Source organism: Danio rerio, chromosome 17 (assembly GCF_049306965.1).
Source record: "Danio rerio strain Tuebingen ecotype United States chromosome 17, GRCz12tu, whole genome shotgun sequence".
In the NCBI taxonomy this organism is placed as follows: domain Eukaryota; kingdom Metazoa; phylum Chordata; class Actinopteri; order Cypriniformes; family Danionidae; genus Danio; species Danio rerio.
In genome coordinates this window covers 35766227-35782104 of record NC_133192.1, presented here as the reverse complement: position 1 = coordinate 35782104, position 15878 = coordinate 35766227, and the positions used below count along the sequence as shown (strand labels likewise).

Genomic DNA, 15878 nt, shown 5'->3' with positions numbered 1-15878 from the left:
TTCTTGTCTCAGGTAAAGACCTGTCCATCTCAGGTAAGTGCTTAGCTCTGCTCTCTCTCAAACGCTGCATGTTCACCCCTCTGTAGGTGAAGACATCATGATAGTTTTTATCCAGAGGACGAGGAACTGTGTGTGTCCCAACTATGATTAATTCCGCTCTATTTTTACCACACCTCGTTAGTATAACTGACAGCTCTTCCAATGAATCAATTCACCTGAGCTGACAGAGCACTGGAGATGAAGCCCACCAGTCAACAGACAACACTCACAAACCTTATCCATCAACACTCCCTAAACTACCGCTACCTTCTGGCTGCACCCCATGCTTCTCTTTCTCTCTGACACCTCTCGGAGACCTACATCTGAGACCTGCTGTCTTTGTCGCTCACCTGACCTTGGTAAAGATACAGAGATACTTGCTCTGAAAAGGACTTTGATGCTTAAGTAGAAAGACAGGTGGAAAGGCATTTCAGGTACTGGTACAATGTGGTCTTGGAAAGTTCCTATCAATTCCTGATCCATCAATGACCCCAGATAAACCAGTTATTAAAATAGGGAAACTTGCAGTCTCTAAAAAAACAAGCAAATTTCCTGAATGTCTCAAGAGGTAAAGTTTTATGTATTGAAGGAATAGTTCACCCAAACTTAAAATTGTCATCATTAACTCACCATTTACTTGGTCAAAACCAAGTGTGCTGCAAGCCTGCGTTTGAGTGAAGGTCTCGGCCGTTAGATCGCCCCCTGGGGGCTGGCTGCAGTACAAGTCATAAAGCCTGCCTCCTCCGTGTTAATGAAGGAGACTTGAGCCCAAATAAAAAAAAATTATTACACTTGCAATAAAATGTCTCGAAAGATGGTTCTGGTCGATTAAGGCACTGGTTATTGTGCTGAAATAGGTGCAGATCTTCATTTTTGTAAATAGTTTGTTTTTAGCAGTAATTTAATGCTGGGCGTGTCATCGTGATTGACAGCTGTGATTGACAGATTCTCAAAGCAGCGCGTCTGAGCTTCGGCAGGAGACTGAAGTGTTATTGTTCGATATCTGTGTTATTTTACCCTGACAAAAGGAGTTCAGCAGTAAACTATAGTTTCTGACATGCATGATCCTGGTGGAACACTGTTAATTACCTAAGGTCAGGGCTTTTTTCGGGCTTTATTAGTTTGCTGAGACACGCCTAACCACCCAGATAGCAAAATACACTCGGGCCAGTTCCAGCTAGATTCTCGCCTGCCGGAGACTTACCCCTCAGAGCTCAGACTGACTACCTCTGCTGGACCTACTCCGGATGCCTGGACTCACTGAGTCAGCCCGATTCCAGCCTGAGTCAATCGAGCCAGATGCGGCGGCCGAGCGAGCCGGCGCTGCCGCATGTGAGCCGGAATCAGCCCGCGATGCCGCGAGTACGTTATGCGCTGCGGCCCGGAGGCGGGATTGAATATATAAAACCCTCATATTTGTTAACGTTATTACATCCATTTGTGTTGATATGACAGCAAACGCATGCTGAGAAGTTCGGGGGGCGTGGTTGATTTTACATAAAGCGTTTGGTTGGAAGCTCGACTCCGCACATTTTCGCGGCTCCTCCTCTGGCTCCATCAGACAGTCTTTCTGCGCATGTCAAGGCTCCAATTTCAGCAGTCTTTTGCGACAGTTTGTACCCGTCAAGCAGGCGTTTTGCCCTCAAGGCGTTCAATGGGAAAAGGGGCTGTCGCGTCGTCCATATTTTTTACAGTCATTGGTCAAAACCGGTTTGACGTTTCTTCTTCTGTTAAACACAAAAGAAGATATTTTGAAGAAAGCAGGAAACCTGTCACCATTGACATCCATATATTCCCTACCATGGAAGTCATTGGTTACAGGTTTTTAGCTTTATTTAAAATATCTTCTTTAACATTCAATAGGATAAACAAAATTAATAAGGTTTGGAACCACCTGAAGGTGGGTATTTTTGAGAGAACTATATCTTTAACCGTCCGGGGTCTGAGGTGATTCTGAGGCCCCTAAGATGCCTGACATTTATGCATATTTCAGCTACTTATTACATAGTATTGGCCAACATTTTTTTTATATATTCAGCACAAACTGTGCTACAATAATATGTGGGAAATATTGATGTACATGCGCGTGTTTTTTTTTTTTTTTTTAAATATATAAATGCATGGTAAGTATGTTTTAGGGTAAAAAAATGTAGCTGAAATGAGGTCCAAAAACCACACTGAATGGGCCTGAACAAGACTTTTGAGTGACTAGTCTTGTAGGCTAGAATATTTACTTCACAATTAGGTAAGAATTATTATGTTCTCTCATTCAAAGAAAACATTACAATGATTTACATTTTGCAAAGTCTATTTTGGCTCACCATACTGTATGCATTAGAGTGATAATGGTCATGCATAATTCACACATGGAGAGACAAAAGACACTCCCCCACTGGCTAATGTTCACCCATCAAGAACATTGCAAAGATATGTCCAGCAGTAAAAGCTAGCCCAAACTAAATGCTTGTTGTACCCACATACTTGCTGTATGACCATGTAAACACTATGGGTGATTAATGTATGAGCACATTTAATAATAACTTCTAAATGACTCTGAGACACTGAAGTGTTTAGTTCATTTTAGGGACGTGTTTTTTTATTTTTAAACAGTTTGCGGATGGACAAAAAAATGAATACATAAAATGTTTATTTGTCTTATTTTGCGAAAGCACACACTTTTGTTGTTATTGTAGACACCTAAAAGATTTGATTGATGTATTGTACTTATCTGTACGATTAAAACTAAAAGTTTAATTTAAGTTCTTTTCGCTGTTATAAGGAGAAGACACCTCAAAACGTGTATACACGGTTGCAGACTCCAGAGGGTTAGGGTAAATTGGCACTTTTCAATAATCAACCAGATCGGTGCCCCTTTTTAGACAGGCAGGATGTGGTTTAGAAAGGATTTGGATGTGTCTTGAGGCCTTCCAACCTTTGGATTATGCCTATAATAAAGGCATCATTTACACTTTACAAAAAGCATTTTTTTTATTTAAAAGTAGAGTAAACCCATTGTTTTAAAAAGGACAAGTTGGCTTTATTTCCAAAGTAAGGCCACTGTAAGTTGGAACTGTTAAGCTGACATAATATTTTCAATTATGCCCATCATTTGGTTTACATAATTTTAAGGCAAACGATTTACTCACTTCACTTAACTCAACTAATCACTTTTTACAGTGTATACAGAAAAGTGAAAGGACAATGAACTGTTCTTGTTGAAGGTTTGTTAAAAAATAAGGTAAATTTCTCAAAGCATGAGAGGTCTTTGCTGAAGTATACGAGACGTACAGTAGCTGGTTTATGAGAGGCCTGCATTATGTGAAGAGTCCTCACAAAGTCTATTTGCAAGAGTCATACCGATATACTCTGCACACAAGCACTCATAAGTACAGTCTTTAGCTATTCGGTCCAGCATGTGGTCATTTTTTCATGACCTCTGATTCATTACTGGAAAAAGTAAATATGCTAGATTTGCATATTTCATGCAGTATGCGTTCACATGCTTTTATGCTAAAGTACACATCTCTAATGTAACTGACACTATAACCACACTATAACAAACACTTTCAAAAACAGCTTACTGTCTATATAAAACTCAACAAAACCACGTGTTATCTTTATAATAACTTGACTTCTAGCTGATCATTTGAAAAAGTGGCAGAAGGTAGATTTTTTTCAATGAATCATCTGTTGAACTGCATCCCAATCATCACAAATACTGCAGAAGATATACTGGAACCCACATGGACTGAACATTCTCACAAAATCAGTCAAGTTTGGTGAAGGAAAAATCATGGTTAGGGGTTAGATTAAGTATGGGGGTGTGCGAGAGATCTGCAGAGTGGTTGGCAACACCAACAGCCTGAGGTGTCAAGACATTTGAGCTGCCCATTACATTACAAACCAAAAAAGAGGACAAATTCTTCAGCAGGATGGCGCTCCTTCTCTTACTTTTGCCTTCACATCAAAGTTCCTGTAAGCAAAGAAGGTCAAGGTGCTCCAGGATCGGCCAGTCCAGTCACCAGACATGAACATTATTGAGCATGTCTGAGGAAAGATGGAGGAGGCATTGAAGATGAATTCAAAGCATCTTGATGAATTCTTAGAGTCCTGCAAGAACGCTTTCTTTGCCATTCCAGATGACTTTATTAATAAGTGATTTGAGTCATTGCAGAGATGTATGGATGCAGTCGTCCAAGCTCATGGGAGTCAGCATGACTTTTTATTTAATACTGTGCACTTATTCTACAAGACTTTTGTCTAAGCAAAGTCAGGCCTTACCTTTGCCTTTCATACAAGTTATTTCAGATACCAAATGATCAACTAGAAGTCAAGTTATTATTTGTTGTTCCTAAAACTTGGATAGGCGACAATACTTTTGTCATGTAGTGTATGTATGTGTATATATGTGTATATATGTGTGTGTGTGTGTATATATATATATATATATACAGTCTCAAATTTTGAACTACTCATTTAAAGTCTAAACTACACTGATGCATATTCTGTTCCTATTCTGAAGCATCATCTGGCCAAAACCGCCTACTGTTTTAGTCAGAAAAATGATCTTCACAGGCTTATCATTTCTCTTTTGTGCTCAAGAATTGTGTTTACTTGTTAGTCTTAAACAAAACTCTGAAATATCTTTAAAAGATTCAATGTCATAAACTTTCTCAACTTTCCCAAATCCAGCAAATAGCTGTTACTCAAGCATTTATGATTTCAGCTTAATACCTTCTAAGGAAAATTTTTCTTTCAGAAACCTGATAAAAGCCTGTACACCTCAATTCCTGGAAATTTTGTTTATTCGCTGGATCAATGAAGTTACAAGAATGCATGAAAAGTAATGGTGACAGACTAAGTAAAAAATTGCAGCTGCTGTCCTCCTTTTTCAAAGATGGATTCTTGTGCCTCGTCCCAATGACAGCTTAAATGCTTGTAGAGCTCCACTATATCCACATATTGGTCTGGATTGTTGAATACCACTGTGCATCAGTTTGAGTTCAGCATGAGACTGCATTCGAGGGCAGAAAGATACCCATTGGCAGGAGTCTCTAATCCTGCCTTTATGCTGAGTTCACACTGACCTCAGAGCACCTCAAAACTCACTTTTGTTTACTTGTGGGATGTTTTTTTACCTCTAGTGAATTTTCCGCTTAAGTTTATTTGAACTTGCACGAAACTGTATGAGGTGAACTCTGAGGGCTCTATTTTAACAATCTAGGCGCAAAGTCAAAAGCGAAAGGCGCAAAAGCATTACAGGAGTGTCAGAACCCACTTTTGCTATTTTAAACACACTCTGTCCCCCGGTGCATGGTCTAACAGGGTTGTGCTTATTCTCTTAATGAGTTATGGGTGTGTTTTGAGCATTACTGCATTAAACTAATCAGAGTCTCATCTCCCATTTCCTTTAAGAGCCAGCTGCATCGCACCATGGCACATTTGCTATTTAAATGAAGAACTTTGTAAGTGAAAAAACGCTGCACTAGCTAATCTACTCTGTGACTACCTCATTTTGCTTATAGTGTGGACCTAGCTTTAAAGTAACCAATGTCCTGAAGAGTTTAACTTCAATCCTCATTTAACCGTCCTGAAGCAGCTTATAAAGGTCATTGCACAGCTTACCAAAAATACACAAAAGTAAATAAGAGTCACAATAAAAGTAGACCTACAGAAATGTAAAAAATGTGGAATTCAAACATTTTCCCTGCTTAATTTGAGCACTGTCGATTGAGTTTGTTTACATGGTCAACAGAAATGACTGTTATTGGTTCTAACAATCAGCACTGTTCACCTAGTGGTGACAAGATACACAGACACTAGCCCCTTTCACACATACAAGCAATTGTCCGGAAAGGGATCATGTGTGAACGGGCTCTTTTTGAAAATACCAGTAAATTAATTCAGCAAACTAGTAAAAAAGAGAAGTTGTAACATTTCTGGTAATTTGCCAGAATGCTGCTCTGAATGCGCTAAATAATCAGACGCATTCACATCCGCACTGTTTATGAAAATAAAAACCTTAACCTGAATATTTTCCAGACACATTTCGCTGCTAGATGTTAGTCAGATAATGTTTTTATGTTCCTTCTTAATGCCAAAAGTGTAAAAAATTATCGATAATATACTTATGATAAACAAGGGCATTAGGACTCACACAGACTGCAGGTTGAGCACCTCCTCCTGGCTCCACAAATGGCCCATTTCCACTGAACTATGGTTCAGTACACTTTTATGGCCGTTTCCACTGTCAAAAGGTGTACCGTACCACATTTTGGTCAGCCTTTGCAAATGGTACCAAGGGTACCAAAAGGCGGAGCTAAACATGCAGCTGAATGCTATTGGTTTACAGAGATACGTCATTCTCTCACGCAACAAGCCAGAATGAAAACAAAGGAACCGTCATGTTTTAAATTCACAGCTAGCCGAGACATTACACCATGATAATATATACCTAAAATAGCAAGCCATGGTCAACCCAAGCTCAAACAAACTAAGAAGCCAAGAAGAACAAAATCTGTTGTGTCCTGTTGTTGTTTTACGAGCCCGTCTAAAAGTGCGAGCGGTTTTGCTTTGTCCAGAGAGCTTGCGATCTCGTCTATATATTAAATAACAAACTTTTTGAGCTCATACTAATAACCTGCTCCTGATCATTGAAGCGTTCTGATATCTGATCCTGTCAGAAAAGGACAAACGCAAGAGTGACGCGCGGAAAAAAAAAGAAAAAGCCAGAAAAAGATGCAGCGAATGATGCCTTCAGCAACCTAAAACATGAACCAACTGCCATGTTTAATCATTATCATCACCTTTTGGACTATTATGAACTCGGAATGACAAAATTACTATCTAACAGAGGTTACACATGCTGCTGAAGATTAAAGACACATTTGAGAGGTTGACACTGTCTGTGGGCGATATTTTTGTTGTTTTTGAACCCAAATAAGGACTAAATATATGCTGTGTGTAACTTTTCTGTAATTGATAACATATCAGAGACTGTAATGGGCTGTATGTGTTCATATATGTTGCATTTATTTAATTATTTTATTTAATTGCAGACGTTACAGTAGGCTATTTCGCACTGATCTGCAGTCATAATCAAATCATGTTCATAGAAAGATTAGTAATGAACATTTATACACAAGTATTTATGAGTATAAAGCATCTGTCTTGTGAGAAGTGCTTCTCATATGATATATGAACGACCGGTACAGCTTTACTGTAGACATTTACTCAAGTAATAATTACATCATCTGAAACTTTCTATCGTATACCACGCCCACCAAAAGGGTACCCTTTTGATAAAGGGGACCCGTAACGTACAATACTGTACGTCTCAGTGGAAACGGGCCAAAACACCACTTCCAAGAGCAACCTAAGTTTCCCAGGTCTCCCATCCAGGTACTTGCCAGGCTCAAAGAAACAACTTCTTTTCACATCACTAACTATTTGAAACTTGTAGAAGCGTTAAAAAAGGCTGGAGCTAAATTCTGCAGGACTTTAGTTCTAAAAGAAAGAATGAACACTCATGTCCAACACACTCAACTGACAACCACTGCATGTAAACATAGATCCATCCATTCGGAACAAAAAGACAGGTAATGGCAATGTAATAATATGTTAGCATTTTGTGCATAGCCAAAGTGTTGTGCGAGTCACTTACAAGGATGGGTCATGAACGAGATCTTTGAGGTTGATTCCACTGCGATCCTCAGCGAGGTTTCTGAAGCAGCTGTCACTCACTGCAGACAGGAGAGAGATAAAGAAAGGATGTGAGGTATGGAAAAAGAGAAAAGAAAATAGAAAAAGGCATATCACTGCATGGAAATAACAGAATGCCCCTTTGCATACAACAAACATCTGATTCCTTAAGCGTCATGTAAGTCCTGAGGTTTAAGAGAATATGAGTTCTGTCAAAACGCATTACTCAACAAAGGCATGCAGCTACAAGCATGGAGAATCATACTCTTAGGCCTTCATGTAGTCTATGTTACGGAAGCCACAATGTTACGCACCAGAGAACATTACTGTCATCCTCTGTGTTGTGTCAACTTCCTCTGGGATTTTACAACCTGTATGATGGCGAGCAGAATCAGCACCACTGAAAAGCATCAGCTCAGCACACATCCTCAAGCACCAGCACAAAGCTACCAGCAGTTACAATTACAACAGTAGTTAAAGGGGATGTAACACTGAAAACAGGATTTGCCTTGCTCTTTCCATGCTTTTTTTCAACCCTGTACACATATTCAACATATACCACCTACTGAAACTATGCTGCAAAAATTTGTCATTCAAAAATCATCATGGTATTGATGCCAAAACCATAAGCTTATTAGCATATGACCAATCATGTTTACATATCAATGCGTTTGATGAGCGCTGAGAACTTTAGTTTGCCAATTACAGCAAAGGTCTTTATAAATCTTAAAGAAACAGTTTGCCCTAAAATAAACCCCTCGTACTCTGGAAAAAAACTATTTATTTGTGTTTCACAGAAAGAGTTTGGATCCAAAGGTCATTAAGTAAAAAAATTAATTAATACAAATTAGTTAATACAATTTTTTTTTCAAAGCTTTGCAACATCGTGTAGCTTGAGTGCATGCGGCGAATGTGACTACATCGCGGGGTTTGCAGAGGTTCGCTTTGGGTGTACGCAACATGGTTTCGGCCGGCAGAGTGCATGATTTTTTTTTTGAGCGAACAGTTTGCGTGGCGAGCAGTCGAGCAAACAGTTTGCGTGGCGGCGCAACTGATTTGAGTTGCATATGAATCAGGCGAAAGTATACATCCAGATTAAGGGCCCAAGCCGTTTCGGGGCCCCCAGAGATACCAATAGGGGCCCACCAGACTGATGAGCTTTGAGAGAAATGAATTCGAAACGCTGCCCAAAATATTCCTGGCGAGACATGATGCATAATAATAGCTTAATCTCGATTAATGGTTTTTCATAATCGTTGGAGCCGGAATCAAACTTTGATTAATTGCACAGCCCTACAATCAACATTACACGACCTAAAAACCATGAATGAAGAATATTCGAAACGGGATCAACAAAAATCAACCAAGTAAGATTAAAAATAAGATGGGCTTGGAGCACCTTGCAGTGAATACTGATCTAACATGGCCTACTTCCTCTTAAAACAGGAAGCCAGGATGGACTATATGGGAAACTTGAAATCGTATGCCAAAATCTAAATAAAAATAAAAGTCATGATGAGATGAAACTCAAAGCCCTATACAATAAAATCTGGATTTACTTTTTTATCAAAATATAGCAACCTCTGAAATGAATTTTTAGGGTCACCAAGCCCTCGTGTATTTCAACAACCAGCCTTATCAATTCCCAATAGTGAAGTAAAATCAAGTACTACATTTTTTCTCATTGATGTTCCACTTCACCATGAAATGTGCTGCATTACCAAATTAAAACAAAAAAAAGCCTTGCAAATGCTTTTTAATAGTAACAGAAATAATAATAACATCATCAGCATTGTGTTGTGGATATAAAAAGGTTCAGTTTAGCTAAAAACAGGTTAAAATCTGTGACAAGGGAAGAGAATGACCTGTGCTGTGTAAATAAATGATAAAGCGCAGCCGTTCACCGTCACATTCCCCCATCACGCACAAGGGCTCGGTGCAACACTTGCTTCATAATTGCAGCATTTTCTCACCCTTCTCTCTTTTCTCCTCATCTCTTGCTCTCTCTGTTCTCTCTCTCTCTCTCCACCCTGCTAACCCTTGATCTATAAATAGGCTGGTGTTCCCTGCAGGAGGCTGGAGAAGTGAGCTCTCCTCAGAGAAGCGGCGAAAAACTTCTTGTCACAGGCACGCAAATGCAACGTCTGTGTGTGTGTGTGAGTGTGTATCAATGCGGGTGAAAGAAGAAGATTGTTCTGCTGATGCATATCGTATATAGGCAACCATGAATGTGCATGTGTTTGTGTGTGTGTATGTGTGACAGTGATAGACAGAGAGAGAGAGAGAGAGAGAGAGAGAGAGAGAGAGACGCAGCAGTTGGAACATTCATCACAGACGTTAAGGCATCAGAATGTTAATGTCACTACAGCTCTGCCCTGCATGAGACTAGAGGAGAATTGCTTTTTTTTTGGACCTGCTAAAGAGTTACACCTCTTTAACAAAATGTTATTAAGGATTGCAGTTCATTTCCAAAGCTACTGTCACTGGTACATTCAAACCATACAAACAATGCAGTAGGACTTTTATATGACAGCGGTTCAAAATCATGATATTTGCAAGGTTGTCAATTGAACTAAAAAATAAATACTATCAATATTAAATGTGACTGCTGAGCAGTGCTGCAACAGTAACATAAAAAACTAATTTACCGCTAATACTCTTTTAGATTTTATGGAGCCAGATCAGTGTAAAAAATAAAACATTTACAAAAATACAATTCCTAGATCAACAACAAAATTCACCTTCACAAAATACAATTTGTAAATTAAAAAACACCGTTCACACACAAGTCCAATCTGTAAATTCAAAACACTGTTCATATACACACACAAGTCCAATTCGTAAATTCAAAACACTGTTACACACACAAGTCCAATTAGTAAATTCAAAACACCGTTCATATACACACAAGTTCAATTAGTGAATTCAAAAGACTGTTCATATACACACAAGTCCAGTTCGTAAATTCAAAACATCGTTTATATATACACACAAGTCCAATTCGTGAATTCAAAAGACTGTTCATATACACACGTCCAGTTCGTAAATTCAAAACATTGTTCATATATACACGTAAGTCCAATTAGTAAATTAAAAACACCGTTCATTTACACACAAGTCCAATTCGTAAATTTAAAAGACTGTTCATATACACACAAGTCCAGTTCGTAAATTCAAAACATTGTTCATATATACCAGGGGTGGCCAACCCTGTTCCTGGAGAGCCACCTTTCTGCAGATTTCAGTTGCTACCCATATTAAACACACCTGAACCAATTAATTAGGACCTGAAAACCACATGATAATTACAGGCAGGTGTGTTTGATATGGGTTGCCACTGAAATCTGTAGGAAGGTGGCTCTCCAGGAACAGGGTTGGCCACCCCTGATATATACACACAAGTCCAATTCGTAAATTCAAAACATCGTTCATATATACACACAAGTCCAATTAGTAAATTCAAAACACCATTCATATACACACAAGTCCAATTCGTAAATTGTCATCTTTCAGGTCAATCTGCCACTTTAAGGTCACTTGGCATTAAAGCTTTTAGGATTCTAATATTAAGATAACCAAACTTGTTCATATTTGCTTCCCATGTACCCACTTATAAAGTTTTTTTTGCTTTAATTGACTTCCATATAGTTTAATTAAAATTTTATATTTGTTGTTATGTTTTTAAATATAAAAATATATTATTTAAAATGACATCTTAGTGACTTACAAAAACTATTAGTAACATACCATGACCATTGGATAACCAAGATAACAACATGGCATTACAAGGTACCCCACAAAAAAATATAGACCACTTTATTTAATACTAGTAAAACTGACAATGTGACACTGTGATAAAAACCTGAATGATTATTCTGTTAAAACAGAACTAAATAAAGTATTTTACAAAAGAATTAATTGTAATCTACTATTATTATTAAAACATTGTTCATTTTTATGGTTTTGAAAGCGCTACATAAAAAAATAAAAAACAATAGAATATGAGACACATGCATACTGAGATAATTATGCACAATAAAATGGTACCCTGGCTAGGGCTGTGCAATTAATCAAAAATCCAATTTCGATTTTGGCTTCCAACGGTTATGAAAAACCATTAATCGAGATAAACGATTGCATCATATACCGCCCCTTTCCAGTTGTACACGTGTTGCTCTCAAAAGCACGAAAAACCGCATGCTTCTGTGTGCGTGTGTGCAGCGCGCACACACAGTCAGAAGCATGCGGTCAGCATTCGGTCTCATTCGCACACTGAGATGAGTAGAGCGCACACATTTCATCTTAACGCGAGCGCTTTAATGGTCAAATAGGTGTCAAAACGCAGTGTTTATTGATAATTCATATTAACCCTCATTTGTTTAATAAATTCTTTACACAAACAAGTTGAGAATCAAAAAAAAACGTGAAAGAGAAACCATTAAAGTGACAGCGCGCAATTCCTGCTGCCACCTGTTTTTTTCATTAATCAAACAAAATGAGAAAATCCCTCACTGCTCTAGACTTTTGTAGTTAAAAAGTTTTACTTACAGTGAAGATGCTTAAAGCACAGTTTGTTTCATATTTTTATTCTATTGTATTTATTTCTCTTTCCCTTGCAGGGTGGAAAATAATGTATGCAGTTGAAGTCAGAATTATTAGCCCTCCTGAATATTATCAACCCTTTTCCTCCCTAATGTCTGTTTAATGGAAAGAAGATTTCTGAACATAATAGATTTAATACATCATTTCTAATAACTGATTTATTTTAACTTTGCTATGATGACACCACACAATATTTGACTAGATATTATTCAAAATACAAGCATTCATATTCAAAGTGTGATTCAAAGGCTTCATTAAGGTAATTAGGCAGTTCATTGTATAACAGTAGTTTCTTCTGCAGACAATCAAAATATATATGGCTTAAGGGGGCTCATAATATAGACCTTAAAATGGGTTTCAAAATACTTATACCTGCTTTTATTCTAGCCAAAATAAAACAAATAAGCTTTTCTCCAGAAGAAAAATATTAGAGGAAATACTGTTAAAATTCCTTGCTCTGTTAAACATCATTTGGGAAATTTTTATTTTTAAAAAATTCTCAGGAGCGCTAATAATTGTGACTTCAACTGATAATCGTTTTGAATAATCGTGACTACAATTATGACCAAAATAATCGTGATTATGATTTTTTCCCAAAATCGAGCACCCCTAACCCTGGCTTATTCTAAACCCCAGGTAAAACTTTATCCCATGTTATCTTGTTTAATGTTTCACACTGCTTATAATTTTGTCAGAGTTAACATTTAATCATGGTTATACATAAGGGAAAATGTATTGGAATCACTTTTAAGAATGTTTGAGGTACACTTGGTACAATCCTGAACCATGAGATGATTTCCTTATATCTGTATCTGTCAAACACAGCACTTAGCCCCTTTAAAGGAAGTTTATAAAATATGTTGTGTCCTCATATTATATAGTGTCTAGTCCAATCCATTCTATCTTGAAAGGATTTATCAGATTAAGATAGTAAGAATGAAATGCTTTCTTTCCAACAGTTGTCATTTTTCCCCTCACTATTTGACACTCCCACGTCAAATGACCTTGAATACTTCAGTAAATACCGTGGTGTTCCCGTGGTACAGTGATATAAAAAATGATAAAACCGATATTAATCTGTTGTATACCATGATTGAAAAAAAATTGCTAATACCATGGTACATGTTCCCACAATATGAAGTACATTTTATTTAATTAGAAAGAAATCAAGTATTATATCCCCTAACACATGTCCAAAGGAATTACTGAACATCAACAATTCTCAAGTCACACAGAAACGGTCTCCTTTAAGCTCTGTTTGTAGACAGGCGCACACACTTTCTTTCTACCTCATGTCTGTGACTCACAGCTCTGCAGACGGAAAAGTCTGTCTGCATGGACACTTTGGTGAGGTGAGAGTTTCCCTCTCAGCATGAGACTGTGTGTGTGTGTGCCTGTGCATGTGTGTGAGTGTGTGTTGCCCGCGGCTGTGAGTAGGAGGTAGACTTGCATGAGCTGAGCTGGTGTAAAACCCAGTCTCGTTAACCCCTGCCTACATCCAGAGAAGACCTGTGGACCTCACTCTGTTCCTCAAACACCACAGGTCCAACACCTGGGAGCAGATAAACCCAGCTTTGAGCAGCAAACCTCAGTGGAGCACCAGCCCCTTTGAAAAACACTCCTGCTATAAAAGACTGCATATAGAAATATTTTCTATACAAAGCTTACAAGACAAGGACGAGTATGTCTCAGAATTGACCAGAAGCTAATCCAGTTGGTTGCTTTTTTCCCCCTATTTTGTGTCATTAACTCTCAGAAGTTGTATGCCCAGTTTCCACCAGGTATTAGCATGCATTCTCAGTGATCTGGGGCCAGTTGCATAAACTAAAGGTTGATTTATACGTCTGCGTCAATTGAATAATAATAATAATAATAATAATAATAGTAATAATAATAATAATAATTCCTTACATTTATATAGCGCTTTTCTGGTCACTCAAAGCACCTCACACAATTTTGGTTGGAATCTCCTCATCAACCACCAGTGTGCAGCATCCACCTGGATAACGCGACGGCAGCCATATTGCACCAGACCGCACACCACACAACAGCTGATTGGAGGAGAGGAGACAGTGATGGAGCCAATTATGATATGGGGATGGCTTGGAAGCCAATATGGACAGAGGCCTGTGGGCAAATTTGGGCAGGATGTCAGGGTTAAACTCAGGGGCGGACTGGCCATCTGGCAATTCTGGCAATTGCCAGAAGGGCCGGACCATTTTTTAAATGTGGGCCGGTCAGCTATTTTTTTTTTTTTTTTTTTTTTATGTATTGTTTTTACATGCAGGAAGCTTTTATCTCTTGTTAGATGTGAGTATTATGATGATGATGATGATTATAGTAGTAATAATAATAAAAAATTGTTAAGCATTGGCCCAATCGGCAATGACCGACTGGTTTCGAGATGGGCCGACCCAATTAGAGGTTATGCGGACGTAATCAAATTCTGGCAAGAATGTCAAACAAAAGGTAAACGCAACACAAGCTAATTGTCAGAGATGGACCATAAAAAGGGAAAAGGCGGTGCCGAAAAGCTCACAGAAAGCAAAATAAAATGTCTCTAAAATCAAACGAAATAGTCTCAAAAGGGGGCAGCGCAGGGGCGCAAGAAGGTCACTATTTCGAGCCTTGGCTGGGTGAGTTGATGTTTCTGTTTGGAGTTTGCATGTACATGTGAATTTCTTCCTGGTTTCCCTCACATGTGCTCTAGGTGAATTGGGTAGGCCTAATTGTCCGTAGTGCATGTATGTGAATGTGTGTGTATAGGGGTTTCAAAGTGAGTTGCAACTTGGAGGGCATCTGCTGCGTAAAACATATGCAGGGTAAGTTGGCGGTTTTTCCGCTGTGGCAATCCCTGATTAATAAAGGGACAAAGCCGAAAAGATAATGAATGAATGAAATTATTGCATAGATAAATTTGTTATAAATAGGTTATTTTTGTTCCAGTCACATGCATTAAATGTTTAAATATCTATCACATATGGTACTGCTTATATTATTTCACCATCTGTAAACCAATATAAGTAGTGGATATGCGTGTTCGTGCATGGGGCTATGTCGGTGTGGTAATGTGGGCTGGTGTGGCTACAGTGCCAGGGCTGATTTTTAGTCCCAGTCCGCCCCTGGTTAAACTCATACTTTTTTTAGGGTATATGCAGGAATCCTAAATGTAATTTCAACACTTTAAGACTTTTTAAAGACCTTCTCAGAATATTTTAAGACCTCATGTCCACTTTAAGTTCTCATCACTAGCAAGCCTTTGACTTAATAAACAGTTGTTAATAAACAGTTAAATAATTGTAATAATTGTAGTAGTTAAATAAATCAATGGAGCACACCCATGCAACAGAACTCATATAAGCTCAGAAGAAACAAAGCTTAAAAGAATAAATTACGCAGTTGTTTTCAGTCTTCAGCTTCAGGCTTCAGCCACTGTTTAAGCTCGTCTTTCTCCAACTTACATTTTCCCATTTTGCCTCACATTACCTTCCTGTGTTTGTCGCAAATCACGTGACATCACCAGGACAGAGGAGAGG

At 38.3% G+C, this 15878-nt stretch overlaps 1 protein-coding gene across 23 annotated transcripts in view; it reads right to left on the bottom strand.

The window, feature by feature from the left end:
• The window catches only part of gphna (gephyrin a), a 186023-nt gene that overhangs the window by 110689 nt on the left and 59456 nt on the right, over window positions 1–15878 (bottom strand). For all 23 annotated transcript variants that reach the window (XM_021467169.3, XM_021467173.3, XM_017351644.4 and 20 more), the window contains 1 exon segment: window positions 7703–7781. In XM_021467169.3, coding sequence (XP_021322844.1) covers window positions 7703–7781 — 79 coding nt within the window.